A 17,607-nucleotide genomic window follows, 5' to 3' on the forward strand; every position below is an offset into this window, starting at 1 on the left:
GCAGACGCAGACTATAAGCACAAGAGGATAATTGGGGACCAGGTGAAAACAATCAGGGATTAGGGGAGACGTCAGACCAGTGACACAAGAGGAAGGGCAAGTGACCTGAAACGAGAGGAGAGTTACTTTTCAAAATAAAACATGAAATTCACAAGACAAAACCCCAAGACGAGACACCCCTCACCGCGGTGTGACAGTTTACCAGGCTTCATTAGTGCAAGGAGGCCGCATTTAAGCGTTGAGCTACATGCGGGCAGATCTGATGTCAGAACCATGTGGGCGGTCCCAACATAGTCGAGGACGTTAACACAGCGAGTTTGAAACTTCACATGCTGGTGATATTTCGGCAAGACTTTCCTCAGGTTGGCTTTGTTAAAATCACCAGGCATGATAAAAGATGCCTCTGGTTGTAAAGTTTTCTGTTTGTCAATGACACACACAACGAAACATCGAGCGCTGTGTGTATAATGGCCGAGTCAGGGACCGAGGGATACAGCCACTTCTCCGTGAAGACAAGGGCATTACAATTTTTAATGTCCCAATGGAAGGCCAGTCTGGCTCTTAATTCATCCATTACAGGAAACAGTGGGAGGAAACTGGAGCATCAGCAGTAAACCCATGCCAACACAGGGAAAAAAGAGGGAGTAATTTAGTCATCGCTTCTGCCTTAAATGGCCTTGTTAGCTATTTTTATGTTACAAATGTAATGTTGGGGAAACCTGAGCAACCCAGAGTAAACCCATTCTAACCCAGGGAGTCAAGTAACTCCACACAGCAATGACTGATGCTGGTAATCCAACCCTGACCATCGCTAAGGCCACAGTGGTAAACACTGCGCTTCCATGTGGCCCAGACGTTTCCCACAGCGGGCATTTTGACTTTTTATGTCAAATACCCACTATGAGTAAGCTCCATTAATGGCATTCATTTTGAAGGAAAGAAGTTATCTAGTTCTTGACCTTATCTACCCTCCACTTCATCTGACCTTCTACAAGTCACGTGAAATGGAAGGTGTGATGGTCTGTAAACCTGTTTCATTCAAGATGAAAGCTGCATGCTTCAAGATGTTAAAGGAAGCAGGGGGAGGTGAAAAAAAGGGAGATGCTATTTTAGACATTGCTGCTGCCCATGAAGCATAGCCTGAATTTTGGGGGGTTTTGAATGTTACAAATAAAAACGGAAGGACCAGAGGAACCCGGAGTAGGCTCGCTTTAACCCAGGGACGTCTTGTTCAGCACAGACTGAAAACTAAACACACAAAAAGTTAGAATGTTATTCCTGACGTGATGATGAAGCTTCTCAGTCATCCAGGTCATGGTAATTCTAAGAGCTATATGTTAGGCAACTGGACTTAGTTATAACTAACTGGAGGGAAGTTGCAGGCTTACAGAGTTATTAAGGACATGTGTGAGCTCTGAGTTTCAGAGTTGTTATGGCCACTTGTGGGTCATTGACCCAACCGGCCTTCATGTGGGCTAGGTGAGCACAGCCGTGAATGGTTGTTAAGCTGGGGAGGCCACCTCCTCTGTTCAAGGATGGTCATTCCAGTTTGACAAAGATGGATTCTTTTACTCCTCTTTCAAACCATCTGTCTTCTCTGGCCAAGATGTTTACATTGTTGTCCTCAAAGGAATGATTTTTTCCTTCAGATGTAAGTGGACAGCAGAGTCTTGACCTGAGGAGTTGGCCCTCCTGTGTTGCGCCATTCATTTATGGAGGGGTTGTTTTGTCTCCCCAATGTACAAATCTGTGCATTCCTGGCTGCATTGAACAGCATAAACTACATTACTCTGTTTATGCCTGGGTGTTTTGTCCTTAGGATGGACAAGTTTCTGTCTCAGCTTGTTGCTATGTTTAAAGTGAACCGGGATATGATGTTTATAAAACAAGTTTATTAATCCTCCGAGTTTCTCAGATGTTCATGCAAGGGAATGAAAATGTTGTTACTTTTTTCCGTCTCCTCCTCTCCGTCTGTTCTGGATCTTTTAATGGATTTGACAAAGGTCCAGTTTTGGTAGCCACAGGTTTTAAGTGCTCCCCTGATGTGCTTCTGTTCCAAGAAGGGCAGACTCCTCTGACATCTTCCTGTGTGAACTTGATGTTATTGTCCACAGCATTAATATATTCTGTGAAGGCTTCCACTTCCCTTGTTCTGATTTTGACCCAGGTGTCATCCACATACCTGCACCAGTGGCTAGGAGCAGTTCCTGTGAAGGTGATCAAGGCTCTGCTCTCAACTTGTTCCATCTAGAGGTTGGCCGGTAGTGGTCATCAGACAGAGGTCAAGTAAGGCACAAATGTGGTCTGGGGTTAAGTTGATCCTGCTGGACAGAGTGCTGTCTTATAGCAGGCATTTCTTCATCGTATTAACTGCTTCTTGAGTGGGAATGCATGTAAAAAGTGAGGTGACATCATAAGAAACCATTGTTTCTACTGGGTCCAGTGTTATTTATCTCACCTCGTTGGCAAAATTCTGTGAGTTTTTGATGTGGTGTTGACTGACCAAAAAAGCTAGGATACTAGCTAAGTGCTTGGATCTGTATTGGGTAACTGATTTGATGCTGCTGATGATGGGTCTGAGTGGTCAGATCTTCCTACGCACTGGACATCGCAGCAGACCATCGTTAGCATCACAGAGGCCCAAGGACCACATATCAATGGCCTCAGAAAATGGAAGGCCCAAAATAATTTCTGGGGACCTGAATGTGGAAGAGAAACATTACACAGGATGTTTATTTATTTATATTGTCATATTTCAGAAAGTGAGCACATGGAAACAACATGTTACAGGGAGGAAGCATACAGATGTTTCTTCATGATAAAACTGATCAACTGCTAACTCACTTCAGTATAATAATTAAAATAATCCACCTTATTGAACACAAAGTGGTTGCAGACAGATGCCCTGTCTGGCTTCTGACCTGGCAATGGCCCCACCAAAGTCTATCAGCTTGACTTTGAAGGGTCGTACTTGGAGGTTCACCGTCATTATGTTCTCGAATGTGACACCAGTGTGGATCACCCCGATCCCCTTCAGTGCGTTAAGTGCTTGGCCAACTGAAAGTACATGGTCAGTAAGAATGTACCAAAGCCTGAAACTAACTAATAACAGTTCACCTCTCTCAATCACATGTAAGATGTATTTGTAAACTTGAGGGTAGTTAAGTATACAGTCATTTAGAACTGAGGGGTTCCATACAACCTGAAGGGGTTTATTTCTCCTTATTACACGGCTCTATTGAATGCTGCTCTCTGATTGGTCCACCGCTGCGTTCTACGGTCCGTTATTTCTGTATAATGACCGTCGTCAAGTATAACAGACCGTTGCTAGGGACGGCGCTCTGATCCGCGTTACACCAACCACAGCATAAAAAGCACCGCTGTCCAGCTCCTCTCTCAGGCCGGTGTCGTGCCAGAAAACGACTGCTTGCCAAAAAACGAATCCCCAACGGGAACACCCATGGGGTTAGTCGTTAGTTAGTTAGTCGTTAGTCATTTTTTGGCAAGCAGTCGTTTTCTGGCAAGCAGTAGTTTTCTGGCACAACACCGGCCTTGAAAGTGAAAGTGAAAGTGAAAACTTTACCGACCAATCCTTGTCGCTGCTGAATCATTGTGGGTGATTATTTATTATTTATTTCACTCGTAAGCCGTGTAATAAGCGGGATAATGTATAGTTAGTCGGTTGTTATGGAGAAATAAACCCCTTCAGGTTGTATGGAACCTTACAACCTGTCAGGGTTTATTTCTCCATAACAACCTCTGAACTATACATTATCCCTTACATAAAGAATAAAGAATTCAAATTTCTGCCTAATTTGATACAAATGATGGCTTATTACATTTTTATTAGATTACTTAGCATATAACTGTGTATGTTAACTGTCTAATAAAGACCATAGCATCGTCTAATTTGACAAAAGGTACAGCTGATTACATCTTATTAGTGTACTCTAAAATAAAATACAACCATTGATTGTTCTCTGTGCACCACTCTGCAAGATTGTTGATTTCCTCCCAATATGAACTCTCATCGTTGTTGAGTTCTCCTGATGTCTGGGAGTGCAGTCTTGGGTGTACAGTGTGAACAGGAGGGGGCTTAGCACACAGCCCTGGGGCCCTCCGGTGTTGAGCTCTAACGTATAGGAGGTGTGACTGCCAATCTGAACCCTCCTGGATCTGTTTGTGAGGAAGTCCAATATCCAGTTGCAGAGTGTTGTACTCAATACATATAATGGCATCACAATGACATGGTTAACGTAGATATTGAGCAGACAAACTGCAGTTTTGACCTTGTGATGGTGCTAGATGAAAAGTCAGAGGATTACCAAAGTCAGCATGACTTGTGAATGCACTCATTGTGAATATGTGCATCCGTTTCATTTTTGACAGTGTGTGTCAAGACTACGCTTGGCACTGTGTCGAAATATTTCCTGCCACACTGCGGTCCTCTTCCCTTATCACAAGGGAAGTCCACACAAACAAAGGCATGCTTACACACACACAAGCAGTTGAGGTGTCTAATCTCAGTAGCCAAGTGGTAACCAGTGGCAACACAGGTTTAGACCATAGAAAGGATGAGCTTTCTGGTAATGTTGAACAAGCCCCTTTGGCACTTCCTGAAGAATCAGCATAAAGACTAATAATTTTCTTCTTTCCAAACATCCCCTGTGAATAGCTTGTACAGCAGCTCCAATGAATCCGCATGGTGATGACCTGACACTAGATCTAGGTGCATTACCCCTAATATTTTTGACTGTACAACAACATAAAATCCACTCACTTGTCAGGGAAGATATGTTTCATAAATAAGCTGCTCTCCTATCAAATATAGGAGCTACATACGTTTGGATGCTTGTGTTTCAGTTTGAGATTCTGTTATTGTTACAGTACATCAGACCCATGCTCTCAAACATAAATGTAATATATGTGCTAGGAATGTTTTGATAATCTGACAAGATAATACACATCTTTCACTGTTTTCTTCTTCTCACTGGTCTCTGTGAATAGCTACTCTTAAATGTGGACATTTAGTAAATGGTTTCATATTGGGATGTAGCAAGAGCAAATAATAGTCTATACCAAGCATTCACAGACAGCTGAATGCTGTGTGTGCCTGTATGTGTGTGTGTGTGTGTGTGTGTGTGTGCGTGTGTGTGTGCGTGTGAGGGGGCGGTGATGATTCAGAAGTCAGATTTCTCACAGGAACAGCCACTTCACTAGAAGCAGAAGCACATTGCAGTTGGCCGGTGAGGAAATATTTTTTAGTTTTTTCCTCTTTGGTAGGGATCTGAGGGCTCCACAGAGAAGTGTACAAACGTTAATATTGGATATTTTAATTTCTGACTTGCTGACTGCCGTTTGAATCTGTCATTGTGAGAAAATACAGCTGTCACAATGTCCAGAGTTGCCAATCTGTCGAAGCTGCGGCAAGAGAGGATGAGGGAGATCAACCTGCGGGTGAGTTGGCACTATGTTCATGATTGAGACTGACAGAGACATAACACCCGGCACTGGCTTCAGCTTCTGACAACCACACCGTTTTTAAATAGGAAACAACTACCACTTTTACATACAATTTTGTGACTTAATAGATTAAAGCAAAGGGTTAACCTACTGACTATACAATACTATTGCAGAAAAGTAGAGATTACTACTAAGACGTTTTTTTTTTTTCTTTGTTTCTCTGTCTTTGTCACTTCCTCTTCTCATATATGTTAGTCACTCCCTGTTTTTGTACCTTCAGCCATGAAACATTTCCTCTTTGGTGCTGGGGCACAGGCCTCTCAGGCCATGGGCCTTGATATAGTTACATCAGTCCACATCAGTTCTAATGTAGATATACAGAAGATGTCTTTATATATTTGTGAATGTAGGTGGTAATGCTGATGTATGTTTGCTTGTACAGAGTGTGCTGCTCACTGGATATTTGACTATAGCAACTGTTGCCATAGAAATGGCAGTGGGTGTGTGTGATGTTACTGCTTTCTTAGAATGTTGTAGGCCTCAAAAATGTGTATAAATAAATATATAAAGCACCCAAGGCTGGATGCACTGAGGCTTTTGCAGCAGACTACAATTGCAGATGTAAAGTATTTTCAATTGCAAGATGCGCATCCAAGAGGGTCGCACAAAATAGATGGGGACTAAGGTCACTCTATTTACATTTCTTGTGAGCCATCAGCTGCACATCTCCTGCCATTGGTTTCAGTGACTCCTACTGACAGTATATTAGGACCCTAAGCTGTGACATTCCATCACTTGCTCCAATGGCACCACCAGGAGGGGGCCAGGGGGGGCCACGGCCATCCTGACACATTTGCTGGCCCTATTTACTAAGTTTCTTGCAGCATCAAACGGCGCATCACGCCTCTCCCAATTAGACTTACTCAGCACCGTCAACACACTGGAGGTTACCTGTGACTGAAACGTGACATGTACAACAGCTGATCAACAATCATGTCAAACAGACCAGATCCCTCTGGTGCCCAGGGAAGAAAAAGAAGAAGAGAAGAGGATGAAAAATGGGAAAGAAGGAGGTAATGTGATGGACGCATGTAGTTACTGTTGGAGTTACTAGCTTACTTAGAAAGTAGTAACGTTAGCTAATTTAATAAAAAGCTAGAGTTATCGTCAGTTACTCCACCTTGTATTCATTAGGGCGTGTTGGAAAGACTATTAAGGTGTTTTGGGAATAACCTAGAAAAATAATTTTGAGAAATACACCTTTCCTTTTAAGTGTGATGCACAAACCATTCACTGTCTGCCTCAAGAAACCAGGCAGACCTTTTTGTTGACATCTCAGTCAAGTTAGCCAATGTTAGCCCTGCTTAGTCAATTAAAATGCTCTCCAACTTCGATCACGTTTTGTAATTAATAGTTTCAAACCCTTGCAATTGTTCATTGAATGCATGTTTTGTTCAAGCATGCAGGTGTTGTTGTGTTTAGAATGTTTAAGGTTATAATCAGTGGTGGAAAGTAACTAAGTAAGCTACATTTACTAAGTAAGCTACAAGTACTGGCCAAACCAGTTATTTTACTTTAATACTTAACTGCATTTTGCTACTAATACTTTGGTATTTTTACTTAAGTAAAGATCTGAATACTTATCCCACCACTGGCTATAATGTGGCTTAGGTACCCATTTCACCATCAGCAGCTTTATTCATTAATATAATGTCACAACCAGTGGTCATATTTTATTCCTCTTCTCTCCTCAGATATACTTTTGAGAAATTTTGTTCCTACGCCTGCAGATCCTCTGCCACCTGCTGACACCTCCATCCCAGCACCTTCCAGCAATGCAGCAGCAAGTGCTCCTGTCCCTGGCACCTCAGAAGAGCCCAGCGATGCAGCATCAGCTTCTAGTGTCCCCTCCATGTCAGCACAACTAGGTTCAAACTCATTAAAACCTACCTGAGATCTTCTATGGGACAAAAAATCTCAGTGGACTTTCCATTGTTAGAGTAAATCATGTGGTCTCTCAACAGATGTCTGCATTATGCATATTGCACTGAGGTTTCTGTATTATAGTTTTTTTGTGCAATAGTCTTATTTATATTATATTTGTAAATCTGCACTGATTTCTTTGATGTTATATTTTGTGCAATACCTCATTTATATTGTATTTATATTTCATTTTGTGCGATTATTTCTTTAATACTGTGTTATTTCTAAAATAAAGAAAGTTGACTGAAAGCAATGCAGATGTAAAGTATTTTCAATTGCAAGATGTGCATCCAAGAGGGTCACACAAAATAGATGGGGACTAAGGTCACTTTATTTACATTTCTTGTGAGCCATCAGCTGCACATCTCCTGCCATTGGTTTCAGTGGCTCCTACTGACAGTGTCTTTGTGAGTGTATGAACGTAATTGTCTAACATGCAAGGGGCACCATTGGAAATCTTGCCTGGGGCACCAAATTGGTCAGGGCCAGCTCTGGAGGCGAGTGTGGTGTATTTAAACTTGAGTAGGCTTATTCCCAGTAAATGTTTTGTTCCTTACAATAAATGTACTATATTTGTCTTTTTAAGGGAAAGGACAACTAGCTTATTTGAAAAACAATGAATCGCCTAACACATTTATATACAGATACATAGCATTAAAACAGGATTATTTTGGAACTCAAAATGTTAACTATACCAGCATTAATCTATGCACATCAGATAATTAGTAATTTTAAATATGAATAAAAAAACAAAGTATTTCATATATTCCTTAACTCTTTGCCATAGTTTTCAACTAGCCTATATACTCAAACAGCATAATAGAATTCCTGAAATTCAATTATGGCTTTTGGTTTTGGTGTGCCAACCCAAGACTTTCAGTGGCCCCATCTGGCCACCCCTATGAAAAATTTCTGGAGGCGCCACTGGCTGGCTCAATAAATGCAGGCTTACAACTCTCCATCAATGCTAGGCTGTTTGGACGGTCTTGTGAGGAATGGGTTGTCAGCATACTTAATGGTAAAATAGCAAAAACTGGTGCTATGGGATGACGGCCGGCCCAGCCTACAATCCCATCATTATTTGACAAGTTGGGAATGAGACTCAAAAATACATTTTTCCTACAAATTGGTCCCTTAAAGTGATAGTTGGGGTCTTTTGTTGTGGGGTTTTATGAGGTACTTATCCATAGTCAGTGTACTACCTGTAGTAGATGACCATCAGCTCTCCCTGTTGTTGTGATAGATTACTCTGATGTGTTTATAATCTACCTTGTGCGACAAACCAGGTATACCTTCATTGCCACTCTGTAGCTGTCTGTAGCTCCGCTACTTTTTATTTCCGTTCCTTAGGCAACAGTAACCATAGATATATATTTGTTACATTCTACTCCGGTACTGGAGTTTCAGAATAAAAGCATACATGGAACATCATGGAATATTACACCTGTGTGGAGAAGTAGAGCATTGTACTGCTAAACGGCACTGACAGCAAGACGTATTTTAGCCACCTAAAAGAAGGCACTCCTAAAAAAATATTTATCCCTTTTAAATGTACGCTATATTTTTGGCGCTTTACATTGCTGAAAGTCCAACCCAAAATGCTGATCTGTGGCATAATACAGTGCGTGGCTGGTACAGCGTTGGAATATGGATGTTGTGTGGTTGTAGTATATGCTTCATTTTGAAATATTAGGCGCTTTACATTGCCATCAGACAGCCCTTTCCTTTGGCACTACATTCCCTCAACTGTACAACGTCTGTATTCCTATGCATGAGTGCAGCTGAACTTACCTGTCCCCGTTGGTGCTACGTGCTGCTTCTCCACACAGGGGGAGTGCTGACGGTCATCTACTTCAGGTAATACACTGACTAGGGATAAGTACGACATACAACCCGACATCAAAAGACCCCAACTATCATTTTAAGTCAAATGTCATCAGTTTTTCCCTGACTGCTTAGAGTTGATACATGCTTTTGTCATTTAGATGTCATACAATTACACAAGATGTTAAAGAGTCATGAATGTTAATGGATGTATGAATGTGTACCAATTTAGTAAAAGATTAGACAAAATGTATATGAGTAGGCTTGGTTTATCAAATCAAAAATCACATTTCTACCTAATCTAATAGAGAGCTAAACTGAAACAACATAAAAGTTGATTTGAGATACACAAACACACACACACACACCAGTTTTACTAAGTGTTCCTGAGCCAATATAATATCCTCAATACAGTAGTGTTGAAACTTGCCCCATCCTTGCTTGTGAATACTGAGCCTTTCGAGGATGAAAGTGCAACAGTGCAATGTATAAAATACATTCTGTGGTGGATTGGTATTCCTGGCTTTTATTCATCTCTTGGTGTCCATTATGTGCGGCATTGTCAGTAATATGTCGGCCAGGAAGGCTAAACTTGAATTACCCAGGGTGCTCTGCTGCTCTGTTAGGAATTAATCTGGGTTAATGGGCCATTTCCATCCTCATAGCCACTGACAGCTTTCCTCAAAGTGGAACACTCAATGAAATAACAACAATACATGTTTATTACACAAAGAAACATGACACAGAAAAACACACCACAATAAGAACAATTATTTTAGTGGCTACTGATGTACTTTCATCAAAGTAACTTTTGTCAAGGGTCGAGCAGGAGGAAGGAGGTAAGGAAGAAAGGAAGAGGCCTGTTATGGAGTCATTCATATACCATGAGAAGACCTTCCAACTGAATCCCTTGCAGAGCTGGAAGCCATAGGAGACTTGTGAGACAGAGGTGATGAGGTCTTGGGTGCCGGAGTAAGTGAGGAGTCAATAAGCATATTTCTGGATTTACCAAAGTTTATTGAAGACTCCTGCAGAAATCATGGTTGGGTGTGATGAGGATGTTTTTGAGCCATAGAGTGAAATCCAGATTGAAATAGCAGATTGCAAAGAGCAGAGTGTGTGCAGGCAGGCAGGTAGCCTGTCCAATCATTTCATATGGCCCAAATGAAACAATTGGATGAGCTTATTAGAGGTCTGCAACAGCCACTGGTTCTTTTAGCATTGGATGTAGTGATGGCTGTCGAGATGTTTTTTCTACAAAGTAAACAAAAATGCTTTCAGAATAACTTTCTAACCCTGGCTTTAATCTTTAATCAAACGTTGATTTAATCAAATCACGAGTGTGTGGCTGTGCCTAATTGTGCCGGATTAGATAAACTCTGAACTGTACAGTGTTGGCGACGCTATGACAGAAAGTTATGAAGAAAACAGGCCAAATTGTGGGGAGACTTCTCTTTCTATTAATTGGTAGGCTATTAATAACACTTATATCCCCAAGTTTTCTTAAGGAAATGTATCTGTCACGGTTCAGAAATAGAGGCTCAAACGCAAGACAAAGAGGCACAAGGCTGGGATGAGTTACAACAAAAATAATTTATTAAAAAGGCTTCACCAATACAAAAACACGAACTAAGGAAGGAGTGACGCGGCACCCAAAGGGCTGGCGGGGAACAACTCAAACCAGCACAAACCAAAAGAAAAGTAAGAAACTACAACAGACTCGGTACAAACCAGAGCTATCACTACAAACAGGAAATCAGGGTACAGCTAAAGAAACAAGTATAACAAAATATATACAAATGAACTAGACAGGAATGGGATATCATTACTACCATACAAGACGAGAGAGAGCGGCTTGGCTGTGTCTGCATGCGGGGCTGGAAGGGGAAGGCAGGCAGAGATGATGCGGTGCGGTCGGGTGGAGATGGCGGCGGACAGGTGCAGCTTTCCAGGGGAGAGCGGGTGTGTGGATCTTGAGAGCGGGGTGAAGCCTCGGCGGAGGAAACGGGAGAACAGGCGGGTCCATGAGCGCAGGCGGGAGGAGGAAATGTTAGTTGTGTTACAGTCCGGCGTCGGGTTGTGGAGAGCGTCTGGTTCTTATGGTGGCAGGTGAATGAGTGAAGCCACTCCCCTCCCCGCCGCACGGATCAATCAGCTGATTGATGAGTGGCTGCACCTGTCCGCTCTGCACCCGCATCATGCTCCAGCCTGCCAGAGAGAGAGAGAGAGAAGAGAGAGAAAAAGGGAGAGAGGAAAAAGGGGAGAGAGAGGCTGCCACTATCTGGCCCTTGATCTGGAGGGCGTGACATTATCTATGCTGTAATAATATATAATAATAATACCTAATACTTTTTGAAAATAAGACACGCTACATTTTACAGTAAAAGTTTCTCTCTGCTGCTATCACTGTTACCGATTTTACAGCAGAACTAAAAATCAGGGAATAATACATGGATCTGGGGCTGAGACCCATCCTCCATCTAAGTTTGGTGGAAATCTGTCTGAAGTTTTTGTGTAATCCTGCTGGCAAAAAAATAATGTATTAAATAAATATCTAATCCTTGCATAATAGCAGCGGATGGAAGCGTGCAAACATTTCAATTGACTTCTGACAATTTTCTTAAAATTCAGCACCGAGCAAAAAAGGTGGGAGAAAACCTATTGCAAGTTTATTCTGATGAGGCAGCACAAAGCAAGTTTTTATTTTGGTGGAATATGTGTCTTAGACTAAGAATAAATGTTTTTTTTTACAACTGTTTGTGGCACGATGTCACTCCACTGCTACTTTTGTGATTTTATCTTAAAGAGCTAAAATAAAAAAATACTTGAATTGGAATAATGATTAAAATGCAAATGACGTATTTTAATTAAACACTTATAAAATAAGTAAATGCCATCATAATATCTTTGCGTATAACCTCTGTCTTAATTGCCTATAAACTGTACATAAAACCTACAAATACTTAAGTGTTCCTATTTACTGCATTTTGGACCCCCACCACTTTAATATTTCACACTGCAAATGCTACAGCATGTCATAATTTCCACTTTGCGGCTCTCTGTGTTGTACAGCAGTAACGTCATTTTTCTCCCAGGACTAGTCCTTCTGCCTGCTGTAAAGTAAGTGGGGGAGGCAGGAGGTAGGAGTATTTATAGTCCTAGAATCTCAGAGTGATTCTGCACCACTTGATATGCTTTGAATATGGGCCCAGAGCTCTGAGATGAGCCTTATCACAAGTCATCACTTTCACACTGACAATGTCTGTAGAAAGATGTTGAAGAAGTCGCAGGTCTGCTTCATTTATACATTACAGAAAGTTGATTTAGTAAAAAAGACTCTTCTGAAGTAAATGGGATGAGAGCAGCAATTCTTGTAAATTGAGTTGTCCTGAGCCAATCGGGATTGGCTACAATACACAAGATCAACTACAGATCCTTCCATCTTAATGTTGCAAAGCTGCTCTCCTTTACAACAGCCTTACTAAAGGCTTTATTCACCTCTTTCTCTGTCAACATACTCCATTTTTATTATTAATTTATTAAAATTTGCATTTATGTGCTTTTTTAATTAATTCTAATAAGGTACTGAGGAAAGCAGTTTTATGTTTAAGAATTGTAGATTTTTGAGAGCTGCAGAGTGCAGTAGCTCACAGTAGAAACAACCGATTCATGGATGTTGCTGCTTCTGTAAAGTGGATGTATGTGTGTTGTTATCTGGTCACTCTGCCGGGCTGCAATACTGTTCTGTACTGTTTCTGATGCGCTTGTTCATTTTTTAATAGCAGAGGTGAAGGTAGGGAGAATTGAACTGTGGTAAAATATTTCTCTTCATGAGAGATATTTGAAAACTAGAAGCAATGTCTGAGTTACGGTTACTATCAGCTGCACAGCAGAGAACAGTACAACTTTTGGTTTTGTGGGCACATAAATTCAGGTCGAAAAATCAATAGCAACTGCTACTGAGATGAGAATCCATAATATTGTGTACAACTACTACTGCTAGGACAACTCTGACCCCACCACCACATCTAGCCTACTTTGAGTGATGGCAGTAGAAGTGAAAAATCAAGATACATCATTTTACACATCATTCACTTTAATAATTTTCTTGTTTTTTCTTTATAAATGTCATCAAATAAGAGGCCATCCATAATTAATATGTGGAAATGTTTCCCGTTGCAATCTGTTTACTCTGACTTCTGCTTTTACTGTTGTGTTCATGTGATGGTCATAAGAGCTTCTTCTTTTCTAAGTAGCAGCTTTCAGCTAAGAAGAAAAACAGCTCAGATAGATGAGACAAATGACCACAGAATAATTACAGTGACTACACTGACTTCATTGCGCAAGTACTGTAAAGTGCAGGATCATTGGTGTCCACTAGATGTTAGCTCCACAGAAATGTCAAAATGTCAAAGTCATTACTGTCTCAATTGCTAAATTCATGTCCTCTATTAAGTGTGATGGTGATCATTTTGGAAATTACTGCCTTGTATAACAGTTTTTAAAGCAATATTATGTATTAATTTAGTAACCGTTTCTGAGTGCAAAACGACTGCTGTAAATACAAATCCCAGGTTTCTGTAACAATTTGTCAGATGCACTGTAATTGTATGTGCAGGCAAATTAGATTTGTTTGTGCACAATTTATTTGCAAGTGATCAGATTGTGTATCCAGACAACATTAGTCGATCTGCATGGGTTGCTGTGGTAACAATGTAGGCATCAGTTACTACGTACCTTGGTGATGTGGCTTTCTAATCTAAAAAGCAGAAGAAATTCCAGCTTTGCCTGTACAGAAGCCTCCACCCACAGCGCCTACAGGGTTTATTTCAGCATCTGTCCATGGACCGTTGTTCTCTGTGTTTTCCTCCATACTGCTCCTCTAGGAGCAGCATAGATTCCTCTCAGTCACTCTGATGCACTTCTGTGACTCTGGATTCAACCCACTCTCCAAGAAATTACATTTGTATATTAGGCTACTAAATTGTTTTCATAATTGCCTTGTGGTGAAACGTAATTGATGCCTGGATTATGTTCACAGACAACGTTTCTCTGAGTGTAAAAAGCACTTTGGGTTAATGTTATGGAAAGATCCTGATTTCAGTTAAATATTAATAAAAAAATCATATGTCTCAATTTACTTCTGACTTTTTCTGCATTACAAACAGACCATGATTTTCTATGACCTTAACCAAGCTGTGTCTGTGTCTAAACATAACCATAAGAAATCTAGGTTCTGTATTGTAGGCAACTGGACTTGTTTCAGTTTGTTGAAGATGTTTCACCTCTCATCCAAGAGGCTTCTTCACTTCTAACTAACTGGAGGGGAGTTGCAGGCTTTTAAACTCTGTGTGGGAGTGTCCTTACAGAGTCGTTAAGGACACGTGTGAGCTCTGAGTTTCAGAGTCTTTAGGGCCACTTGTGGGTCGTTGATCCAACCGGCCTTCATGTGGGTTGCTAAGGCTAGGTGAGCTCAGGTGTGAATGGTTGTTAAACTGCCTGGGGAGGGAACTCAGTACTGCATTGTAGGTGGGTGACAAGTAATGTCTTAGGCCACCTCCTCTGTTCAAAGACGGTCGTTCCAGTTTGACATAGATGGATTCCTTTACTCCTCTTTCAAATCATCTGTCTTCTCTGGCCAAGATGTTTACATTGTTGTCCTCAAAGGAATGATTTTTCTCCTTCAGATGTAAGTGGACAACAGAGTCTTGAGGGGGGGTTGGCCCTCCTGTGTTGTGTTATTCGTTTATGGAGAGGTTGTTTTGTCTCCCCAATGTACAAATCTGTGCAGTACTGGCTGCATTGAACAGCATAAACTACATTACTCTGTTTATGCCTGGGTGTTTTGTCCTTAGGATGGACAAGTGTCTGCCTCAGTGTGTTGGTAGGTTTCTCAGATGTTCCTGCGACATAGGGAATGACGATGTTGTTACATTTTCTTGTCTCCTCCACTGCTCTGGATCTTTTAGTGGTTTTGACAAAGGTCCAGTTTGGGTAGCCACAGGTTTTAAGTGCTCCCCTGATGTGCTTCTGTTCCTTCTCCTTCCCCTCTGACTTAGTGGGCACGGTCTCAGCCCGATGGTTTAAGGTTCTGATGACCCCCAACTTGTGCTCCAGTGGGTGATGAGAGTCGAACAGCAAGTACTGATCTGTGTGTGTAGGTTTTCTGTACACCTCAATGTTGAGGCTTCTGTCTTCTTCAATGTGTACTGCGCAGTCCAAGAAGGGCAGACTGTCTCCTCTGACATCTTCCCGTGTGAACTTGTCCACAGCATTAATGTGTTCTGTGAAGGCTTCCACTTCCCTTGCTCTGATTTTGACCCAGGGGTCATCCACATACCTGAACCAGTGGCTTGGAGCAGTTCCTGTGAAGGTAATCAAGGCTCTGCTCTCAACTTCTTCCATGTAGAGGTTGGCCACTATTGAGGACACTGGTGAGCCCATGGCACAGCCATGCTTCTGTCTGTAAAAGCCATCAATGTACTGGAAGTAGATGGTCGTCAGACAGAGGTCAAGTAAGGCACAAATGTGATCTGGGTTGAAGTTGGTTCTGCTGGACAAAGTGCTGTCCTGTAGCAGGCGTTTCTTCACCATCCTAACAGCTTCTTGAGTGGGAATGCATGTAAAAAGTGATGTGATGTCATAAGAAACCATTGTTTCATCTGAGTGCAGTGTTATCTCTCTCACCTTGCTGGTGAAATCCTGTGAGTTTTTGATGTGGTGTTGAGTTTTACTGACCAAAGGAGCTAGGATACCGGCTTAATGCTGCTGCTGATGGGTCTGAGTGGTGCTCCTTCCATGTGTATCTTAGGGAGTTCATAGATACATGGGATGGCTTCCCCGGGGTACAGTCTGTAATATAATGGTCTGTCAATGGCTTTGTCCTTTTCCAGTTTTTGCAGATGTTCTATAACCTTCTTTTTGTAGCTATTGGTAGGATCTTGCCTCAGAGTCTCATAGGTGTTAGTATCACTAAGCAGATCAGTGATTTTGGTGTGGTAATCCTCTACAGCGCATCTCCCTTTGTCCACCGGCAAGATGGTGATGTTCCGGTCTCTTTTGAGTGATGCCAGGGCCTTCCTTTCCTCAGTAGTGAGGTTGGAGGGGGGTGCTTTTGCATTAGCAAGAGCGGCTGATACCTTCAACCGTAGCTGTTCTGCCTCTGTGTCTGCCAGTTTGTTGTTTCTGATGGCTGACTGTTGCTGTGATGAGATCCACTACTGGTATCTGTTCTGGAGCTACTGCAAAGTTCAGTCCTTTGGCAAGGACATCCTTCTCTGGTTGGGTGAGCTCTCTGTTGGACAAGTTTTTCACCCACATCTCTTGTATGTCTGGATGATGCAACAAGTGGCCCTAATGACTCTGAGACTCAGAGCTCACACGTGTCCTTAACAACTCTGTAAGAACAGTTGCCTACAATACAGCATCTAGATTTACCATGACCTGGATGACTGAGAACCTTCATCAACAACCATAAGAAAGTTTAAAAATGCTGCAGTCACTACCTGTGGATGGTGTATTGCAAGTTACTGATATGTTCAGTATCCACATTTTGAAAACTTTGATACGGTGATTAACATTTCCTTATTACGTTAATATGAACTTTAATTCTATCAGCATTACAGTTCCTTCTAAACCTTGCTGTTGCCAATGATCTGTATATTAATGTAATTTGTAGAGAGGGCTGCTGGTTTTGACTGCGTTGTTGTGTGTTGCACACTGACCGACAGAAATGACACTCAAAAATCAAATTTGAGTGACCAGAACATCTGGACGGAGATACATTTGTCGAAATTCCATTGAATCGCGTTTCAAACCACTGTCAAATGATGCAAAAATATAATTTCTGAAAGAGAGCAAAAATATAATTTCTGAAAATATAATTTCTGAAAAATATAATTTCTGAAATTTCTAAAATCAGTCTGGATACAAACTGGATATGTCAAACAAGATTTAGGTCAGAGAACATCTCTCACGAGTCACTGCTAACTTGTGTGATGACTGTAGTCTTCAAGAGCCTGAAGGGTGTTGATGGCTTTTATTATTCTATTTTTTTCTTTTGTTTCTAAGAGCTTCTTGACAGGATGTTTCAGGTCTTCCCAATTGGAAAGCTTTTCTAATCCAGAACAATGGTCCAGGGCTTGGATACCTTTCTTTATTTAGCATTTATTTACGGAAAAACACCTTTGTAACTCACTGATCATGATCTCATATATGGCGTAGAACATGCATTGATGAAAGCTATCAAGATGACGTCACAACTTTAGGAAGGGATGAAGAGAGAGTTACCTGATTCTCCTGAGCGCCTAACGCTGTCTGTGGAAGGCATCATTTGTT

At 41.5% G+C, this 17,607-nt stretch overlaps 2 protein-coding genes across 2 annotated transcripts in view; both read left to right on the plus strand.

Moving 5' to 3' along the window:
• Positions 1-17,607, plus strand: part of LOC140993880 (homeodomain-interacting protein kinase 1-like) — a 318,372-nt gene that overhangs the window by 196,048 nt on the left and 104,717 nt on the right. The window lies entirely within an intron of this gene.
• arhgef2a (Rho guanine nucleotide exchange factor (GEF) 2a) overlaps positions 5,367-17,607 on the plus strand; it is a 48,597-nt gene continuing 36,356 nt past the window's right edge. The window contains exon 1 of the mRNA XM_073463310.1: positions 5,367-5,457. Coding sequence (XP_073319411.1) covers positions 5,395-5,457 — 63 coding nt within the window. The 5' untranslated portion in view covers positions 5,367-5,394. The remainder of the gene's footprint in view (positions 5,458-17,607) is intronic.

The sequence above is a fragment of the Pagrus major genome, chromosome 3 (genome assembly GCF_040436345.1).
Source record: "Pagrus major chromosome 3, Pma_NU_1.0".
NCBI lineage: Eukaryota > Metazoa > Chordata > Actinopteri > Spariformes > Sparidae > Pagrus > Pagrus major.